The sequence below is a fragment of the Macrotis lagotis genome, chromosome 3 (genome assembly GCF_037893015.1).
Source record: "Macrotis lagotis isolate mMagLag1 chromosome 3, bilby.v1.9.chrom.fasta, whole genome shotgun sequence".
NCBI classification, from domain to species: Eukaryota; Metazoa; Chordata; class Mammalia; order Peramelemorphia; family Peramelidae; genus Macrotis; species Macrotis lagotis.
The window spans coordinates 131,876,391-131,895,608 of NC_133660.1; the positions used below are offsets into that span (position 1 = coordinate 131,876,391).

Sequence of the window (19,218 nt, forward strand, 5' to 3'; positions counted from 1 at the left end):
TGTGTGTGAGTGTGTATGTGAATGTGTGTGAGTGCATGTGTATGGGAAAGGGGGAGGTGTCGATCCCAGATAAAAACTAAGTAGATGTTTCCTGTTTCGTGTTTCATTTTCTTTCAGTTTGAAGAGCCTTGGGGCCTCCTAGCGTGTTGTTCTCCACCTCTGGGAGGGTCTGTGTGTGTTTCCGCCTCCTGGATTGGCTCCTGAGGCCTTTTAAGTGAGGGCTTTGTTCTCAGGAAAGCTCAGGTCAGTGGTGGTGCTACATGCTGCTACTGTTTGGGAAAGGGAAAAAAAAAAGAGCTGAGTAATGCTGAAGTTTTCTCATGTGGCTGATGCAAACCTGGAGAATTTGCATCATCATTTAACAGGAGTAAGTTGGTGTGACAGGCGCTTAAATACAAGCGCTTGAGGAAGCTGAGCTAGTTCCTAATGATAGGGCAGAAGCAGCAGCAGGACTAACAGCGGCAGCAGCAGGAGCAGAAGCGAAGTTTCAGGCAGTCATGGAAAGGCACAGGTGTTCTTGAGCAGTCATTAGAAAGGTTGGAAGAGTAGAACCCCCCCTTGAGGTCTATACCTGTGAACCCTAGAGCCACAAGGAAAGGAAGAAGCTGGAAACCAGTTAGGGAAGAGGGAGAGAAGACCTTGTTTGGAAAGTTTTTCCTCCCCCTTCTTTTCTCCAGTTTTGTGGCTTTTTGCCTTTTTTTTTTTCTGTTTCTCCCCCTTGAGTTTGGCAGAATCCCACTATGGTCAGGAAGCCTGTGGTGTCCTCCCTCTCCAATGGAGGTTACCTCCAGGGGGATGCTCAAGGCCGCTTGCCCTCTAAGGTCAGCAAAGAGGCCCCAAGACAGGAGAGGGTTGAGCTGAAGAAAAAGATCACACTGCTGAGGGGCATCTCCATCATCATTGGCACCATCATTGGGGCTGGCATCTTCATCTCCCCCAAAGGAGTTCTCCAAAACACAGGCACCGTAGGCATGTCTCTGATCGTCTGGACGGTCTGCGGGCTTCTGTCTCTGTTTGGTGAGTTTATGTTTAAAAGTGGAGCCCTCGGGGGTTATTTGGTCTGTGGGAGGGTGCTACTGGCATGGAGTCTGGCATGCTGATGTAGGATGGGAGAGATTCTTTTGCTAGTACAATTAGGGTAGATGAGTAGTAAGAGGAGAAATCATTCAAGTCATCAAGGAGTTTCAGGATGACTTCAAGAGTTCCCTCTTTCCTTCCCCTACCTCCTTTCCTGATGAAGAGAAAATAGTTTTATTTCTTTTCTTTAGAGCAATGGGAATAAGCATTCATTTTTATTACCTATAAAAAGGCAAACACTGGACATTTGTGTTTGTCTGGGCAGTCCTAGAGCAAAGCTCTGAAGTCTGTGAAATGTAAAACCTGGTTGGCCTAGTTAGATTCAGTGCTGAGTTGTCCAGCAGGAATTTTTCTGACTTCTTATTGGTGAAACAAATGGTGAAGCAGTGCTTTTCCTTAAAACACAAACACATACACACACAGTCATGCACATATATATATACCATACACATACCATGCACATACAACACACACACACATACACACACACACACACACACACACACACACATACCACCACCACCACCACCACCTTCATGAACCTGACATTTCCTTGTGATCCACAAAACTGTAGAAAGCTATGGTAGGTCATTTTATTTAAGAGTTCTGTCATTGCATGAATAATAGATATAATTAGTATGGTATTCTTTTTCTTCTTCTCCATCCTTCACCAATTCCAATTATCTGGGGCCTAGGTTGGGTGGGAGTCTAAGTGGTTTATTCAGAGTCATTATTCTCAATTATGCCTTTCCTGTGGTCTTGGTGCCTAAAAGTTTGGTGATAAGATCCCTCAGTGAAGCTTAAGGAACTTGGAAAGAGAAATGGATAAGAAGCTTCCTCCCCCAATTCAGATAGTTGTATTAATGGTTGATTTTAAGAATAATGGACAACTCCAAAATAAAAGATCTACTCAAGAAGTCAAACAAAAATAAATCAAATGACTTTCTATTAAACTTCAGGCCTTAACAATTATCTAGGACCTAAATTTTGAGCAAGGTGAGATGGTAATCTAAGCAATATATCCAGCATTATTTTCTTCCATGTCCATCTATTGTTCTAAAGAGTTTGGTGATAATATGTCCTTAGTGAAACTCAATGAAACTCTTCTCATTCCAATTAAGTGTCAGATCCATACAGTGTCTTCTGTACTGACCCAGTTAATGGTCTGATAAAGAACAGACAGCAAAATCTGCCCTTTTAAAACAAGATATATCCTGAGTAAGTTTAAGGATCAAGGAGAGTGCATTTTGATTCCAGAATGATACAGAAGAAAGATCACTGGAAGTGGATTCAGAGAACATGGATTTGAATCCTGGCTCTGCCACTGATTCTCTTTGTGACCTTGGGTAAGTTACTTAACTTCCTTTGGACCTCAGTTTCCTAATCTGCATGTCCTGACCTTTACACTACAAACAAATTAACCTATCTGAGAACAGGCACTAAGTCATTATTCTAAGGGTTTTGCTGACTCATTTATATATTTTTCTGGACTCTGAAATATCTTATTCCATTGATTTTTTTCTATTTAAGATCAGAACTCAGAGTTCCATTAATAGGAAATTTACATGGACATAAAAACCAATTGACTAGATCCATAGCTCCGCCATTAAACAAAGGAGTAGAGTATTCTAAGACAAGAGATAGTTTTCATTTTTTTCTTCCTTTCTTCCTCCCACCAGCTAATCTTTTACATCATTTAATTTTATTTTTTTTCTTTTGGTCCGGAACTGTGACTTCTTCAGCATAAGTAATTTCTTCTGAGGAAACTATCCACCAATTCAGATCATCCACTTATGATCTTATAGGTTTGTCTGAGATGCTGAAATGACATGATCATGGTTAGAGAGGTAGTATATCAGAGGAATCTGTCAGATCTCTGAGGCTCCAAGTCAGTTCTCTATCTTGGTGGCAATCCTAGCATATCATTTTCATTGATGTAATAGTATTCTATCTTTGTGGATGACAGGATAACTTTGAATTTATATGATTCTAATGATTTTATGAAAGAGTATAGAGTCTTTGGCATAGTATGCTATGTCAAAATAATTCCATGCTATGTCTTTAGAGAGCATAAGATCAAGAACTAACATTAATCTCAGAAACTTATTTTTATGGAAGAGAAAATGGACATCTACCTTTAAGATGATTAACCCAGGATTTTATATGGACTAAACAGAAGGCCAAATATATGAACCTAAGCTCTCTTAACTCCATATTTCATGCTCTTTTCACTATATAACACTATTCTTCTGAATATAGAGAAATGTGACCATTACTTTTTTATTGTACACTTTCACTTATGTGATACATCTACTATAAACAATATAAATGAATTAAGATGACTAATGAAAACTATGTCTATCTTGTTTTCTGTGTCAAAAGTTGGTTTTGCATATATAATTTCATTAGAGTTAAGCATAGAAGATTTATTAAGGATTAATTAAACATCAATCAATCAAGAAATATTTATTAAGCACTGAAAAACCTAGAACCTGTTACCACAATACCTAAGTTCATATCCTAATCTACCATTCACTACTAGTGTAACCTCAGGCAAGTCTCTGGGCCTCAGGGCAACCTTTCTAGCACACTGTTTACTTTTCTTAAAAATTACAAGCTGTACTAAAGGATATTCCAGTTTTAGAGCTATGATCCTATGGCCTTGTACTGAGCATACAAAGACAAAAATCAAATTGCCTTTTCCTTCAAGTAAGTTTGCATTCAATTCAGGGAGATATCATATAGATATAAAGTATATATACTTATATATGCTTATATATCAATATATGTAAATCTATACATAAATCTATATGTAAATCTTCATATGGATAAAATACATACCAAACACAAGCACATGTATGTATACATGTACCCATATGTATATCACACGATGCAATATGTACACAGAACATTTTATACACATAGGTATGTATACACATGCAGATTATACATATACAGATACAGTTGAATACATGTAACATATGATGTTTTGTTTATTATAAATGATAGAAAATGCATAGCACACAACACATACATATCTATAGCTATTTAATAATTTATCTCTTTATAACAGAAATGTGCTGGAGCCAGCTCATACTTAATCAGTTAAATTTTCAGTGTGAGCATTTGCACTTTTTGGAACTTAGTAAATGCTACAAATCAAGGTTTGATTTTGTTGGTTGAGTAGATTTGAGAAAGTTATGGAGACAATGTTTTTAATTCAGATAATTTCTTTTTTGGGGGGGAAGTGACTTACCAAAGATCACACAACTAAGTAAGTATTAAGTGTCTGAGGAAAGATTTAAACTCAGGTCCTCCCCCCACCCCCCCCACCCCCACGGCTAGTACTCTATCTACTGTGTACTTAGCTACTCCCTCAGATAAAATTTTTAATGTAGATTCTACTTTTTTTAACAAGAGCTAATTATTAAAAATTTTATCAGCATACCCATATTTATATGTGTGTGTGTATGTGTGTGTGTGTGTGTGTGTGTGTGTGTGTGTTTATTTATGTATTTGTACACAGAGAGAGCCTGTTCACCTGGATAGGGTGCTGAGAAAACTAGAAAGACCTGAGCTCAAATTGCACTACTATTGACAAGTTATTAAATCCTCCCAAGGCTTCAGTTTCTTTGAATGTAAAATGACAAATATAATAGTACCTCATGTTTGTTGTTTTATCAACATAGCTCAGTTTTAGTCTTTAAATTCAGATGAATCCTTGAGGTGGCTGAGTTTAGAGACTAAAACTGAGATATACTTCTGGACATCTGGAGAAAACTATTCCAATTCACCAGATCAAGATCACCAAATATAGTAGGAATTCCCTAAGATGAGAAATCACGGATCCTAAATGCATTAAGAAACATATCTATAAATAGATGTATATGTTTGTGAATTTTATTTGTATATACATATATATATATTTATAAATTCTAAGAATAAGAGTACTAACTCTATTGCATTTTACTGTGAAAATATGTCTATAAGGAGGTCACTTTTACCAGATATTGTGAAATAAAAAGAAGGAAAGAAAAATCAATCAGTTCCTGCCATCAGGGAGATTGCATTCTGGTGAGGGATGGGGTGGGGTTGAGTTAAATAGCATATTCATAGGGAAATGTGATGTCTACAAAAGAGAAAGGATAACAAACTTGGAAGAGATTTGCATCTTCATGTATCCCTATGACATATGCAAGGTATTATTATTCTTATTTTGTGAGTGAAGAAACATTTCTTGACTTGAATCACACCTTAATCAGAGGAGGTCCACTAAGAAAATACTGCTTTGGGGATATAGCTTTGGTTTCTCTTTAACTTTAATTTTCTGATTGCTTATTACTAGGAGTATGCTCTACTTATCTCTGTTTGCCTGCCATATATATCATTGTATTGCTAGGAGTTTGACAGGAGTGCCACTTCAACAGGAACTAAACAAATTTTTTTTAAAAAAGGGAAAAAAAGCCCTTTAAGTTACCCCAAATGCTTCAAAGTTCTGGAACCAGGTTTATGGAAGGTCAAAGTTTTGGCTCAGGACCATTTAAAGATCTAGTGTAAATAGATGGATTACATATCTCGTTCTGAACTTCACACATCTGGGCTCTGAGAAGTGTGAAACCTGAGACCTCTGACTGGAAAAGCCCTTCCTTCAGAGCTTACCAGGTTAAACCTGGGGGCAATCATCCTGGTGTGTTAACAGAGAGCAGGTTTAGCTATTTATTGATTCCTCTGGCAGTAGGCAAGTCTCCTGCTGGCCTTTAACAATAAAAAAGCTAACCGGTTCTCCTGGATATCACCAATAGCATGACTGCCCCTCAACACTACCTGGGTTATAACTCTTTGCATCTAGTTTGCTCATCAATTTCTGTCCCATACTAGAGATGCAATAACTGGGATTTTAAAAACCTCGGAATAACCCAAAGATACTCATGTTGGACAATTCCTAGTGTTGATTCTCTGGAAACCTAAAGACCTTTACTATGCCTATAGCCTTTAGCATATTGTCCTATCATGTGACTGGAACTAAGGAAACTAAGCAAATAATTTCCTTTTGAATTATATTAGCAAAATAATGGAAGTATTGTTTCACGGTTAGTTTACACAAGCTAGAGGAATATAAATTAAGGCAGGTCATTTTTTTGGTAAATTCTTTCAACTTTTCCTAGAAGGTATCCCTCCAAGAGATTTTGCTTCCTTTTAATTCACAGAACTCTTCTTAGTGACTTAGTTAAATGATTTCCAAATTGAATCCTTCAGGTTTAAAATTGTCAAAGTGTACAATTCTGAGACTCTTCTTAAAGAAAAACTACTGAAGGTTCTTTATAATTCTTTGACATGGGAGAATGATGATTCAAAGTAATCTCAAAGGAAGAATGTAGATAATTTATTATCCAAGGTGATGTGCCTCTATAGATAGCTTAAATTGTGATACCTGTTGAAGGAAAAAAAATTAATACTAATGATATATTCTATATTTTAGACTTGAGTCTGTCAAAAGCAATTTTATTTAATATATCAATTTATAACCAGGCCATTTTTAACTTTTTACAAATGAGAAACTGAGACAGAGGTTAAGTGACTTATCTGGAGCCACAGAGCTAAGAATCTGATGAAGATTTGAACTCACTTCTTTCTGCATATCGGTACAGCACTCTAGCCACTGTGCCATCTAGCTATCTCTATAAGAGGAATTGGTGGATATTGAATAAGAAGACTTACTTTCCCATTTGAAAAGATAATACAGGTAACAACTGATGCTTCCCATAACTAGTGCAGTTTTAAGCTTCCATATTTTACTTAACACTTAAATTTGCTAAGATATATAAATTGAAACTCAAAGCGGTACTAAGGTTATTGGGACACAATGGAGATTCTTAAATTTTTATTTTATAATATTATATTAAATGCTACAAAATGATTTAAGACATCAGCCCTTTATAAGGAAATATTCCTTCAGAAAGGTTGCTTGGCTTACTAATTCACATAGTAAGTTCCAGTGGTTGAATTTGAACTCAGATCTCTCTGAGTCTACATACAGCCCTCAAGTTAAAGGTGCTATTTTTAAGGTTGACTTTTACCTAAAGATTTTGCTCTTGTGTCACTTGAATATTTAAACATGTTTGTTTTTTCAAATTATAATTTGTTTCCTTTATGAATTTTTCACAGGGGCTTTGTCTTATGCTGAATTGGGGACATGTATTAAAAAATCTGGTGGTCACTACACTTATATCTTGGAAGTCTTTGGCCCGTTACCAGCTTTTGTCAGAGTTTGGGTGGAACTACTAATAATACGGTGAGCACAATGGTTTGCTTTACTTATCTTCTGGCTGTCATCTGGATTACTTCCAGATAATAAAGAGTTGGTGGCACATGTGTTTTAACAGGAAGTATGAGGGAAGTAAAAAGACCTGTATTAAGTTCAGCCTCTGAAACATACTAATTTTATAAACCTGAACAAGTCCCTCAATCTTTCAGAAACTTAGACAAGTTTCTCTGATATTAGTCAAAATGAATCCATGGAAGGTTTCCATATATTAATGAAATCATGAGCACAAACACTCCCTTCACAAAAAAAAAAGATCATATGTTTAGGACTAAAATTTAATACATATGTATGTATATTAAATTTCTTTGTATTTAAAACTTGTTCTTTGCTTTCTGAATTTTAGTAGTCAACAAACATTTATTAAATGCCTACTATGTGTCAGACACTATGGTAAGGGCACTTTTATTTTATTTGATGTTATTCTAGTCCCCAAACATGGCAAAACATCAGAAGTACCCAATGTTTCACAAGTTTTCAATTATTCAGTTTGCAATTCTAGCAAATACATTTGGCTTTTAAGGCTACAGAGCATGAAATTACCCATCAGAATAGCAAAATGATGCCTTGAGTATGGATTGTTCAGACCCTGCCCAGACAAGAATTCAATGCTAGCATGACTTGAAACTTTCATTGACTCCAGATTACACAACTAAGCCCATATACCTTTATGTCATTCTAGTGACTAAGAGCTTTTGTGCTCTCCCTAGCTAGCCTTGGTGTCCCCTTAAGTGTTGTGTGAGTAGTTTACTTATTCATAGTGACTCACTTCCTTCCATAAAGAATCCAAGAAACTCCAGTTATGTAATCAGTCTTTACTTGTATTATTGTTAAAATTGATCTTCCTGATTTATGAGTTGGAAATTCAAACCAATAATGCTAAGTCACTATGAATTGCAGTTAAAACACAAACACAAATGAACAACCTTTTCAAACCTTCTCATGCCTTAGAATTAGTCCTCATCATCTTAACTTCACAATTTCAAAATCAAGCCAGGATTTTCCAATTCCAAAGTCCACCATAATAGCTAGAGGAAACATACACTGAGTGTCTAATTTATCAGAAATGCTCTGCTAAGTTCCCATGGAAGCTTTTATTTCTGTCTCCCACAGCTCAGTGGCAAATGATTTACTGTTAGAGAATGGACTTGGCACCAGTGATGATGATTTCCATGGTCAAAGGAATTTCTCTTTCAACAAAAAATTACAAAGGAATAGTGCTCCCTTAGAGGAATTTGTTTTCATTTCAAATGCTTTTTCATTATTTCAACCCTGGCATAGTGGAATGGCAATAAGGAAATATTTCCTTTACTCCCTTTAAAAATCTTCTCCTCAAGTTGTTTTCCCAACTTGTTGTGCATTCCTGCCTATTTTCTCTGCTCTTATGAATCCTCAAAGACTAACTCAATTAATCAGTCAGTCAATCAATCAATCAACCAATCAATGTTTATAAAGTGCCTATCATTTGCTGGGAGTTAGAAAAAGGAGCAGAGACAATCTCTTTCCTTTAGGAACTTGCAATCTTGAAGGGAAGACAAATTGTGAGCAAATATATACAAAGAAAGCTGCAGGATAAATAAGAAATAAATAATAGAAGGGTGGTACTGTAATTAAAAGGAGTTGAGTAAGCCATCCTGGAGAGGAAGGCGGGGTTAATTGGGACTTGGGAGAAGCCTGAGAACCTGAGAATTCAGTAATCTGAAGGGGGAAATGTTTCAGGAATGGGGGATAGTGACTTTAAACTTTTTGTATCTTAGTTTCTTTAACTATTAATGGAATATAATATAGTATGTTATGACATGCCATCATACTACAGCATAACCCAGTATAACGTAACATGACATGATGAGATAATGAGACACAATATAACACAATACAACATAACAATGTCCCCCCTTCACAAAGTTGTTGTGGGACTTAAGTGAGTTGTCACATGCTTTATAAATGTGATTGTCATTGTTGTTATATTATCTCATTTGATCTTCATAATAAATACACAACATAGTTCCTTTTATAATTTCCATTTTATGAGTAACTTAAGTGACTTGCCCAGGGACATAACTAGTGAGTATCTCAGGTCATATTTGAATCCAGGCCCAGCCCTCTATCTGACACACTGCCAAGTTGTGATTTGTCCTTTTGTGTACTCCTCTAGTTTGTTTTTTTTTCCCTACCTTGCGTTTTAGTTGCTTTTATATCTCTCGCTAACTTAATTGCAAATTAATAGTTGAAACTGTACCTTACTCTTCATAAAAAAAACAAAACAGTGCCTGGCAATAGGTCTCCAATCTCTATTTTTAATGCGTTTTGATCTTTAAAAATTCAGCTCTAATATTCTGAATCCAGAAGACATATGCTTTCATATGAATGTTGGACTTATGCAGACTAATAGGCTATACTTGAAATGTCAGATTATCTCTTCCTCTCCTATATGGTAGGAAGACACTACTAATTTGAAATGTCTACACTCTTGGAAATCAGGGGAAAAGGTTAGACATGTTGATGACTTTTTCAGTGATAATCATTGTGAGACACTGGAATCTATTACCATGGGAGGCAGTTTAATCTTCTCAAGGGATTTTAAAGAAGATAGCTGATGAGTATCTTCCTGGAGTAGTTCAGCATAATATAGTATAGTATAGATGGACTATAGGACTAGGCTGCTTTTTGGCTGACTGCCTCATAAAGCTGTCCAGAGATAGGATGGAAAAAACAAAAACTGAGAGTTGTGCCACATTTATACATTCTTGCTCCTTAGTAGGACCAAAAATCTACCTCTCCTTTGCCCTTCATTAAGGGGTGAGGTAGACACTAAATAGCATTCTGAAGATTCAGTAGAAAATGCTGTTCTTATGTTTCCAGAAAGCAGATGACAAATGAAAGTCAGCAGCTTGAAATGTGTGTGTGTGTGTGTGTGTGTGTGTGTGTGTGTGTGTTTGTGTGTGCCCTCCTATATGTTGTTTGTATCTCCATCTCCGAATCCTTCCATCTGTTGACTCAAGTTGTTTGAACTGTTAGTACCGAGTCAGTCAATGATGGTAAAGTCTTTACTACAAAATGAAAAAGAGCATTTGGTTTAGAGTCAAATGGTCTGGATTTAAACCCACCACTATCACTATCATTATTATTATTACTTCTATCTGTTAGACATTTGGTAAGTCACTTACAGAGTCTAAGACTCAGTCTCCACATCTGTAAAGGATAGAAGTGGATTCCATGACCATTAAGGTAATTTACAACTTATGAATCAATGATTCTCCTATCCTTATCAGCCTAATGACTTTTCAGTTAAGCACAATAATATTAGGGCCAAGAAGAGGAAGTAGAGACTCATACAAATGCACATGTGTATTATATTGTGCCCTATAATTATCTGGAAATCCATTAAGAACAAATTTCCTTTCTAGAACCCTGGGACTATAGAAAATAGATTAAATCAGGTCTGACTGTTAAATTTTTGGAAGAAAAGACCTGGTTCTAAGGTAGATGCAGGAAGAATTGACTTATTTGGATTGATTTGAGAGGTACTAAGATGCTTCTCCACCCCTAAGGCTATTATACTATCTGATTTCAATGAATCATTCCTCAAAGAATTTAGACATGGGGTGGAATTTGAAAAGCATCTAACCTAACTTGCTTGTTATGCAGATAAGAAACCCTAGGCCATATGAGTTTTATTTGATTTAGGTCACCACAAGTAGGAAGTAGCAAACTGGATTTCTAATCCAGAGCTTTAGACTTCAACCTTTAACCACTTCTCTGTGCCAGCCAAATCATTGCCTATAGTTTGTTATTATGGAAATACAAATATATTACAAAGGCTAGCCCACAGTATCTTACTATATTGTTGCTTAGTCATTCAGTCTTCTGTCTCTTCCTGACTATATTGTCCTTGGGGTTTTCTTGACAAAGAATACACATACAAGCCACTTGTTCTGGGTGATTTGCTCTCAGGAAAACCTTCCAGGCAATTAAAGCTGAATAAAAATTGAATGGACTGCCTGGGGCAGTGATGGGTTTGCTTTCCTTGATGTCTTCAAGCAAAGACAGGATGAATATATACTGAGTATTTTTCAGGAGCAGATAGCTAGGGAGCACAATGATAGAGCCTGGAGTACCTAAGTTCAAATCTGGGCTCAGACACTTACTAGCTAGGCAAATCATATAACCCTCCTGTTTATCTCAGTTTCCTCATTTGAGCTGGAAAAGGAAATGGCAAGCCATTCTTACTATCTTGACTGAACCCCTAAATGGAGTGATAAAGAGTCAGAAATGACTCGACTACAATAATGTTCTAGTGATTTCTTTTATATTTTGGTTGGTCTACTTGACTATCAAAATCTCTTTTAACTTTCAGATTTTGTGATTTTTTTTATCAGAAAGATTAGGTTTCAGATTCTATCACTGACACTTAAAAGCTGTGTGACCATGAGCTGATGCCTAATGCTTTTTAAACCTCAGTTTCTTTATCTATAAAATGGGGACCATAATGCTTCACAGTTTTATATGAGGATTAAATGGCATAATGTATATAAAAGTCCTTTGCAAACCTTAAAAATCCATAAAAATGTCAGCTTTCATTATGACTGTGAGTTTATGAAGTGCAACAAAGATATCCAACATAAAAAGAAGCAAGTGTTTCATGTACTAATGAATGATAAATTGGAGTAACAAACTTGAATGCAAATGCTCTCAATTTTTTCCTATTGTGACCATATTCTCTGTACTATCTAGCCCTGCTGCCACTGCTGTGATATCCTTGGCATTTGGACGCTATATCCTGGAACCATTTTTTATTCACTGTGAAATCCCAGAACTTGCAATCAAGCTAATTACGGCCGTGGGCATCAGTAAGTATCACAGGCATGAGTATGAATGGTGCATAAAGTAGTAGCAGAAGTAATTAGCTTAATCCATGTTCAGTATCTTTTCACAATAGACCTCTCTTCACATAACTCTTTTCATGTTGGTTCTATCAGATTTTTTAAGTAAGAGAATTGAAATTGGGGGCATTGTAGAGTAAAGGCGAGGGCATTAGATTTAGAGTCAGGACTGGATTTAAATTTGACCTCAGATGCAACAATTGAAAGTTTGATCTTGGATAAGTCAAGGATTTTCTCTTTCTTATCTGTCAAATGAGAGGATTGGAAATTCCAAACCTTCTAAGGTCCCTTCTAGCTCTGAATCAATAATCCTTTGGCATTAATATTATTTGTGGATAAAAGTTACTTACTCTCCAGTGTTGCATTGATAGAAAAATATGGTGGATAATGTAACCTTTTTTTTTTTACAGTGGATAGAGTGCCATGTCTAGAGTTAGGAAAACTAATCTTCAGAAACTCAAATCCAGCCTCAGGCTGTGTGACCCAGGGCACTTAACACTGTTTACCTCAGTTTCCCTATCTGTAAAAGAAGCTGGAGAAGGAAATTTTAAACTATACTAATATCTCTGCTAAGAAAACCCAAATGAGATCACAGAATCAAGCATGACTGAACAACAACAAAATGGTGGGTATATATATATATGTATATATATTTAATTTGGACAATGACAAGGAAAAAATAAAACTACATTTGAAGGCAGAGAGGTAAATTATCTTTTTTGAAGAGAACATCTAGAAGCTTTGAGATGAAGCTTTGGGAATTCCATTTTGTTAATGGTAGAGATTCAATAGGTGGGCATTTGGCTCATTTTTCACACCTCACAAAATTCAATTTACCTAGCATTTATTATTTGGAAAATGCCTACCATGCACTAGACACTGCAAAAGTCACTGAGTATATATGAGTAAAGTTCTCAAGGAAATTATATTTCTGAGGAGGGGGGTGGGAAGAAAAGGAAGAAAGAGAGAATATTTAGAGAAAAGTAAATATAATAGAGAAACAAAGGATGAGGCGGGGTGGTAGGGTGAATGTACAAACAAATAAGTCAGGAAAGGTCTTCTAAAGGAAGATACATTTGGACTCTCTTGAAAGGAGTTGAGATTCACAGAAGTGCAAGTAAGGAATATTACAAGAATGGAATTCTATACAATGACATAGAAGTGGCAAATAGATTTTTGAAAAGAAAGAGAAGGGAAGGGGGGGTACCTCATTTATTAAATATCTACTATGTTTTAGGTATTGTACTAAGGGCTTCAATTCTACCACATGGTCCAATATGCCAGCCTCCTCTTTATGTAATTACTATAGTCTGAGAGATGATAAAGAGAAAAAGTTCTCTTTAAGAGCAAGAAGATTATTGAATGATTGGGAGAAAGACTATGATAATTTCTTATGAGAATACTATATTTCACAGTCAGAAAGTTATAGGGAGGGATAATCAGGTAATTAATAAATAATTTCTTGTGCTATTGGTATCTGTGCAATGTCAAAAGAGAAAATACTCCTAGACTTATATGGGGAGCCCTTGGGAGAATTTATGACTATACATGGATATAAGTTTGGGCAGAAATGACCTGATTATGCTTTGTACTCTTGTTGGAAGAATTAAAATCCTGATGTCACAGATCCACTAAAGAATCTGAGAATGAACAGAGAAATTCAGATTTCAGCTCCATGAAACAGAGATGTATTTTTGAGCTTTCCTTCTGCTTGCTTTTCTCCTTCTTCTTGATCTGTTCATGCTCCATGTCAGGAATGAACTGCCTCCTAACCCCTACCTTAAAAAATCTCTTCCTTTAACAGGCAGCTCAATTATCATTTTCTGCATCATTAACCTTTTTTTGGTGTCATGGGCCCCTATGGCAGTCTGGTAAAGCATGAAGAAAAATACAAGGATTACAAAGAAAATCATTTCTATTAAATATTATTATCAAAATAATAGTAATAATAAAAGAAATTGAAGACTGCTAACCTCAAAATCTAGTCATGGATTTTTAGGGAATCTGTGGACCAGGTTAAGAACTCCTAATTTGCATAAAAACTTTACTTATTTTTTTACAATAGCCAGCATTCTCCTGCCCCCAACTTTTTGTAATTGTTCAGTTATTTTTGAGTTGTGTCTAACTCTTTGTGATCCCATTTTGAGGGGATTTCTTGGGGAAGTCATTGCAATGATTTTCCATTTCCTTCTCCAGCTCATTTTACAGCAGAGGAAACTGAGACAAAGTTAAATGATCTATTCAGAGTCATACAGTAATTGACTGAGGGCAGATTTGAAAGCAGGAAGATAAATCTTCCTGACTCCAGACCTAGCACTCTATTCTATCCTAACTGCCTCCAATTATCTAAAAATATTTACTTTTTATTTATTCCTTTATATTAATGTTACATGTACTTATTGATATACTTGTTTTCTTTCCTATTAGAGTGTTAACACCTTCAGAGTAGGAATTGTTTTATCCTTTGTACTTGAATTCCCATATATATATGTTATATATATTCATATATGTATATCATATATATTCATATATTTGTATATATATATATATAGAGAGAGAGAGAGAGAGAGAGTACACACATATACAGATGTTTAATAAATACATAAAGATTAATTGGTGAAAATAATCAAACAAAAAACCCTAAATAAAATAGTCTCAGTATTTTTAGGGAAGGAGACAAACATTAAAAAAAAAATTCCATTCCTCTTAACCTAACTCTGGAAATGTTTGTGGCAACTTTTTAAATATATATGATTCGTTTCAGTCATCACTCTTTTCAAGTTCCCTTTGTTTGTTACTGTAGAGATATGGTGTTTTTTTTTAAATTCCCCATTGTTTTCCATATATGAAATATACTTGGAAAGTACCTCGTGCAAACAGGACTATGAAACAGCCTTTCTTCGATGACTTCTGATAGCGTGTCATAGTTGTAAGAACTTTACTTTTCTAGTCCTTTATAGTTTATGGAGTGTTTTCTTCATCATAACATATGTATATGGTTGTGGGAAAACAGATTTTCTGGATTCAGAATTGGTATGGACACCTGTGTTGTTGGAGAGATGAATACTGTTCTTTTTCTGCTTAGTCACCATCCTGGTGTTTGGCATGATGTAGTTATTGCTATAGACTGCCTTGCTAAATCATCCAGGACCTTATGTTCAGAGACCACAACAGGAAGTTGCATACCCTTTTTCGTGAGCTGAATGGAAGAGACCATAGTACTACTGAATACATTAGAGCAGAACTTCTTAACTATTTTTGTACCATAGATCCCTTTGATAATCTGGTGAAATCCATAGTCTCCCTTTTTATAGAATATTTTTAAATATATAAAATAAAATATACATGATTACAAAGGAAAGGAATTATATTGAAATGCAGGTATCAAAATATTTTGAGAAATAAGACGTCACAGACCTGACAACTGGTAATAGAATCAGAAAATGTCCAAGGAAGGAATACCTAAGGTATAATAGAATTTATGAGCTAGAGTGAATACATTTCAGAAAGGACTGCTGCTTCTCCATGGAAGTGAAGATAGAATATTCTATTTGAAGATAGACTAGCTTACAGTGCTCTGATAATGAAGTTGGGACAACAAGTATTTAATAAGTACCTATTATATTATAAGAATTGTGCCAAGTTCTAGGGATACAAAGAGAGACAAAAACACTGTCTCTGTCTATAGAAGGCTCACATTCTAAAGCAGGAGAAAAATGCCAACAAATATTTATATAAATATCTAGAGTGAGTGAAAGGCAACATTAAAGAGAAGGTATTAGTAGTGGGGGGGGGGATATGCAACCTCCTGTAGACTGTAAGATTCACACTGAGTCTCAAAGGAAGTCGGAATCTTGAAAACTAGGTAAAAAGGGGGAACATTTTATCTAAATTGAGATTGGGGGAGGGTCATAGGTCATAGAGTTGGTGGTTGGAATTTTGAACAATGGTCATTTGATTGAGAGCTAAAACAGGAGGCTTAAATTAGACTCTATCTAGATGAGTATCATCAGTCCATAAATATTTGTGGTATTGGTTATGGAACTGGGGATATTAAGGTTCTGGATAATTGATTTACTATTTTGGCATATCTCAGTGGTTCATCTATCTCATTGATCTATCTGAGAATGTCCTACTTGTTAAAAATAGAAAGGCAGTGTTAACTTACTTTGTACATACTGGGCAACAAATCAGAATTTCACAGAGGAATTAAATAGTAAGGTATTAGTTTAGAGAGGTGGAGTTACTCTGAATCAATGATGTTCTCAGGAGAGAGGAAGATAAAAACCTTGTAGGGAGCATGAACTTGGATAAAAATGGAGATTTCTCTTGTGGTTTTTGTTTTACAAAGTTGGGTGGATAAAGACATTGTATTGATTTAAAACATAGCTTCACAAATTCTAGTATTTCTTCTAGGAAGGAGAATGGAGGGGATATTTTAATCAATTTGGAAGAAAAGAAAAAAAAATAAACCAAACCAAACCAAAGTGGATGTCATATAATTCTTTTAAGATCCTGGTCTGAAGTTTCCCTTCTAAGAGGAGGATTCATTCCTAAGGCTGGAAGAGTTGAATGAAAAGGATCATAGCTCCGGAGGGTCAATGCCTCTTACAGGAGGATTTAGTTGGAAGGTCACTCACTCTTCAAAGTTGTATGAGTGATTTCATGTCTGCTAGGGGTAGAAGGTTGGTAAAATATGGAAAGCAGAATTTAAAAAAATGCTTTTCCTGATGAACCCATGGGAATTTAAGTCTTTGGGAGTTTTTAGAATACTCATAGAAAGAGAACAAAGAGATGGAAGAGTGGCCTTTATAATGCTAACAGCTTCCAGAAATGGAAGGAAGGCCCTGAGTCTTGACAGCTCTTGGGCTTTAGAAAATGTCATTACAAGCATTCCTCAGCCAAGATTAAAGGTTTCTGCTTCCTTTAAAACCTGCTTATTCCACAGAAAGGAATCATCTCTGAGAAGCATCTTGTTGGGGCTGGCTGAGGTTGAGAAGACCTATTAGCCTAGATTGCAGGCTTAGGGTCAGGCCCCTTTTGAGGCTGATTCTATCAATGATTTGTTTTGATGTGCAGGTATGCATTCTGGGGATTCTGGTCTAATATGTTGTAGGTTATTTCCCCTCATTCCCGTCTTCTTCTTCTTTGGCTTAAATGTTGAGGAAACCAATGACTTCTAATATTCCACTGTGTCCATTAGTAAATATGTGAGGGAAGCAATTTAACTTTTAGAATCATATATCATACATGAATTACTTTTTTTTAAAAATTAGATTACTTAAACTGACTTTTGAGGTACTAAGTGACCTTTCTCAGTGTCATTAAGTAAGAGAAAGGGAAAAAACCCCCAAGAAAAATCACTCTAGGGTCAATGCCTATGCAAATATTATTAGTCAAGTCTTTGACATCACAGAGTCTTAGTATTGAAAGGGATATGATCTAGTTTGATCTGGTCATCTGTATAGTGGAGCAGGCATCCCTTGCACAATATTCCTGATAAGGACTCATATAACCTCTGATTGCAGACCTCTAAGAATGGGGAATTCAACTATCTCCTTAGATGCCCTTTTCCTTTGTGAGAGCTCTCACTGGAACAAAGCTTTTCTTTAGGTCCAAGTGAAATCTAACCTTACATTGTCAATTTACCCTTCCATTTCTTCCTTCTGACATGAGACAAGTTTAATCTCCTTTCCACATCACAGTCTACTAAATATTTGAATTGCATTATCAAAGCTTTCATTTACTTAAACTAAACCTCCCCATTTCCATTAAAGATGATGATGTGAAAATCATGATTTCCACAATTTACAGGTGGCATTGTGAATACTGGGCTTGAAATCTGGAAGATTTGAGTTTAAAATTTAGCCTCAGATACTTACTGACCCTGAGCAAGTCACTTAACCTTGGGGTGCTTCAGTTTCCTCATCTGTAAAATTATAATAGCATCTACCTTCCAGGGTATTGTGAGGATCACAGAAGATGATTACTTGTAAAATCACTTAGCACAAAACAGATATTATACGAGTATTTATGTCATTCTTTTCCTTTCTCTGAACTTAGCATCTGCTAATCCTTTTTTTTCCCCCAGGAAGAAAGAAAAGAGGGTCAGTTTGTAGAATTATGGAATCCTGTCATTATTTTTTTATTGACAAACTTTAAAAACCCAGACCAATCCCCAAAACTCAGAAATAACTTTTTTTTCCCTCTTTCAGTCAGCAATATTTGCTTGTTTTCTATTTTGGAAGACTCAAGCCCCCCATCTCCCCTAGCCCTTTTCAAAGTCATGATTTAGATATTCTGAAAAACAAAGCTTCCCATAGTTCATGTCCTACCCAACTGTCCTTTCATAAAAATAAATGATAATATCATAAGAACTCCTCAAGCAAACAGCAGAATCAAGCAAACAGCCAATGTGGCAGTGACTTACTTAAGCTATGTTATTCAGGAATAAAAGTCATAATAGAAATATTTTCTTTCTACTGTATTCTGGTTATATCTGCCCTTTTCTTATGTTAATTAATTGAATTGGAAACCAACTATCTAATGAACCATTAATTGGTATGGAAATAGAAAATTACCCTTCAAAGACTGCCATAACCTTTAGGAGAATGGCAAATAGAAAACAGAGTCAATGTCCCATAAAAGTCAAGATAAAAATGAAGATTTGCAGAGGTGTGGTCTACTTGCCTTTGCTATAGAAGTTACACCTGAGTTTGTTAACTATTTCCTTATGATTGCCCATGAACTACAGAGATATATTAAGTTCATTTCAATGAAGGAAAAAAAACCTTCTTATTAATGGCCTACTTTGACCAGGACATGATCTTAAGCCCTAAGAAAGTTAGATAAAGTTCAGTTCCTGCCCTTTTATAGCTTGTAATCTAATAAGGAGCTAAAATAACATGCATGTATAATATGTATAATACACATATG

At 35.7% G+C, this 19,218-nt stretch overlaps 1 protein-coding gene across 1 annotated transcript in view; it reads left to right on the top strand.

The window, feature by feature from the left end:
• Positions 1-231: 231 nt before the first annotated feature.
• SLC7A11 (solute carrier family 7 member 11) overlaps positions 232-19,218 on the top strand; it is a 110,557-nt gene continuing 91,570 nt past the window's right edge. Inside the window, exons 1-3 of the mRNA XM_074227440.1 lie at positions 232-1,017; positions 7,243-7,369; positions 12,134-12,249. Of these exons, the coding sequence (XP_074083541.1) occupies positions 741-1,017; positions 7,243-7,369; positions 12,134-12,249 (520 nt within the window). The 5' untranslated portion in view covers positions 232-740. The remainder of the gene's footprint in view (positions 1,018-7,242; positions 7,370-12,133; positions 12,250-19,218) is intronic.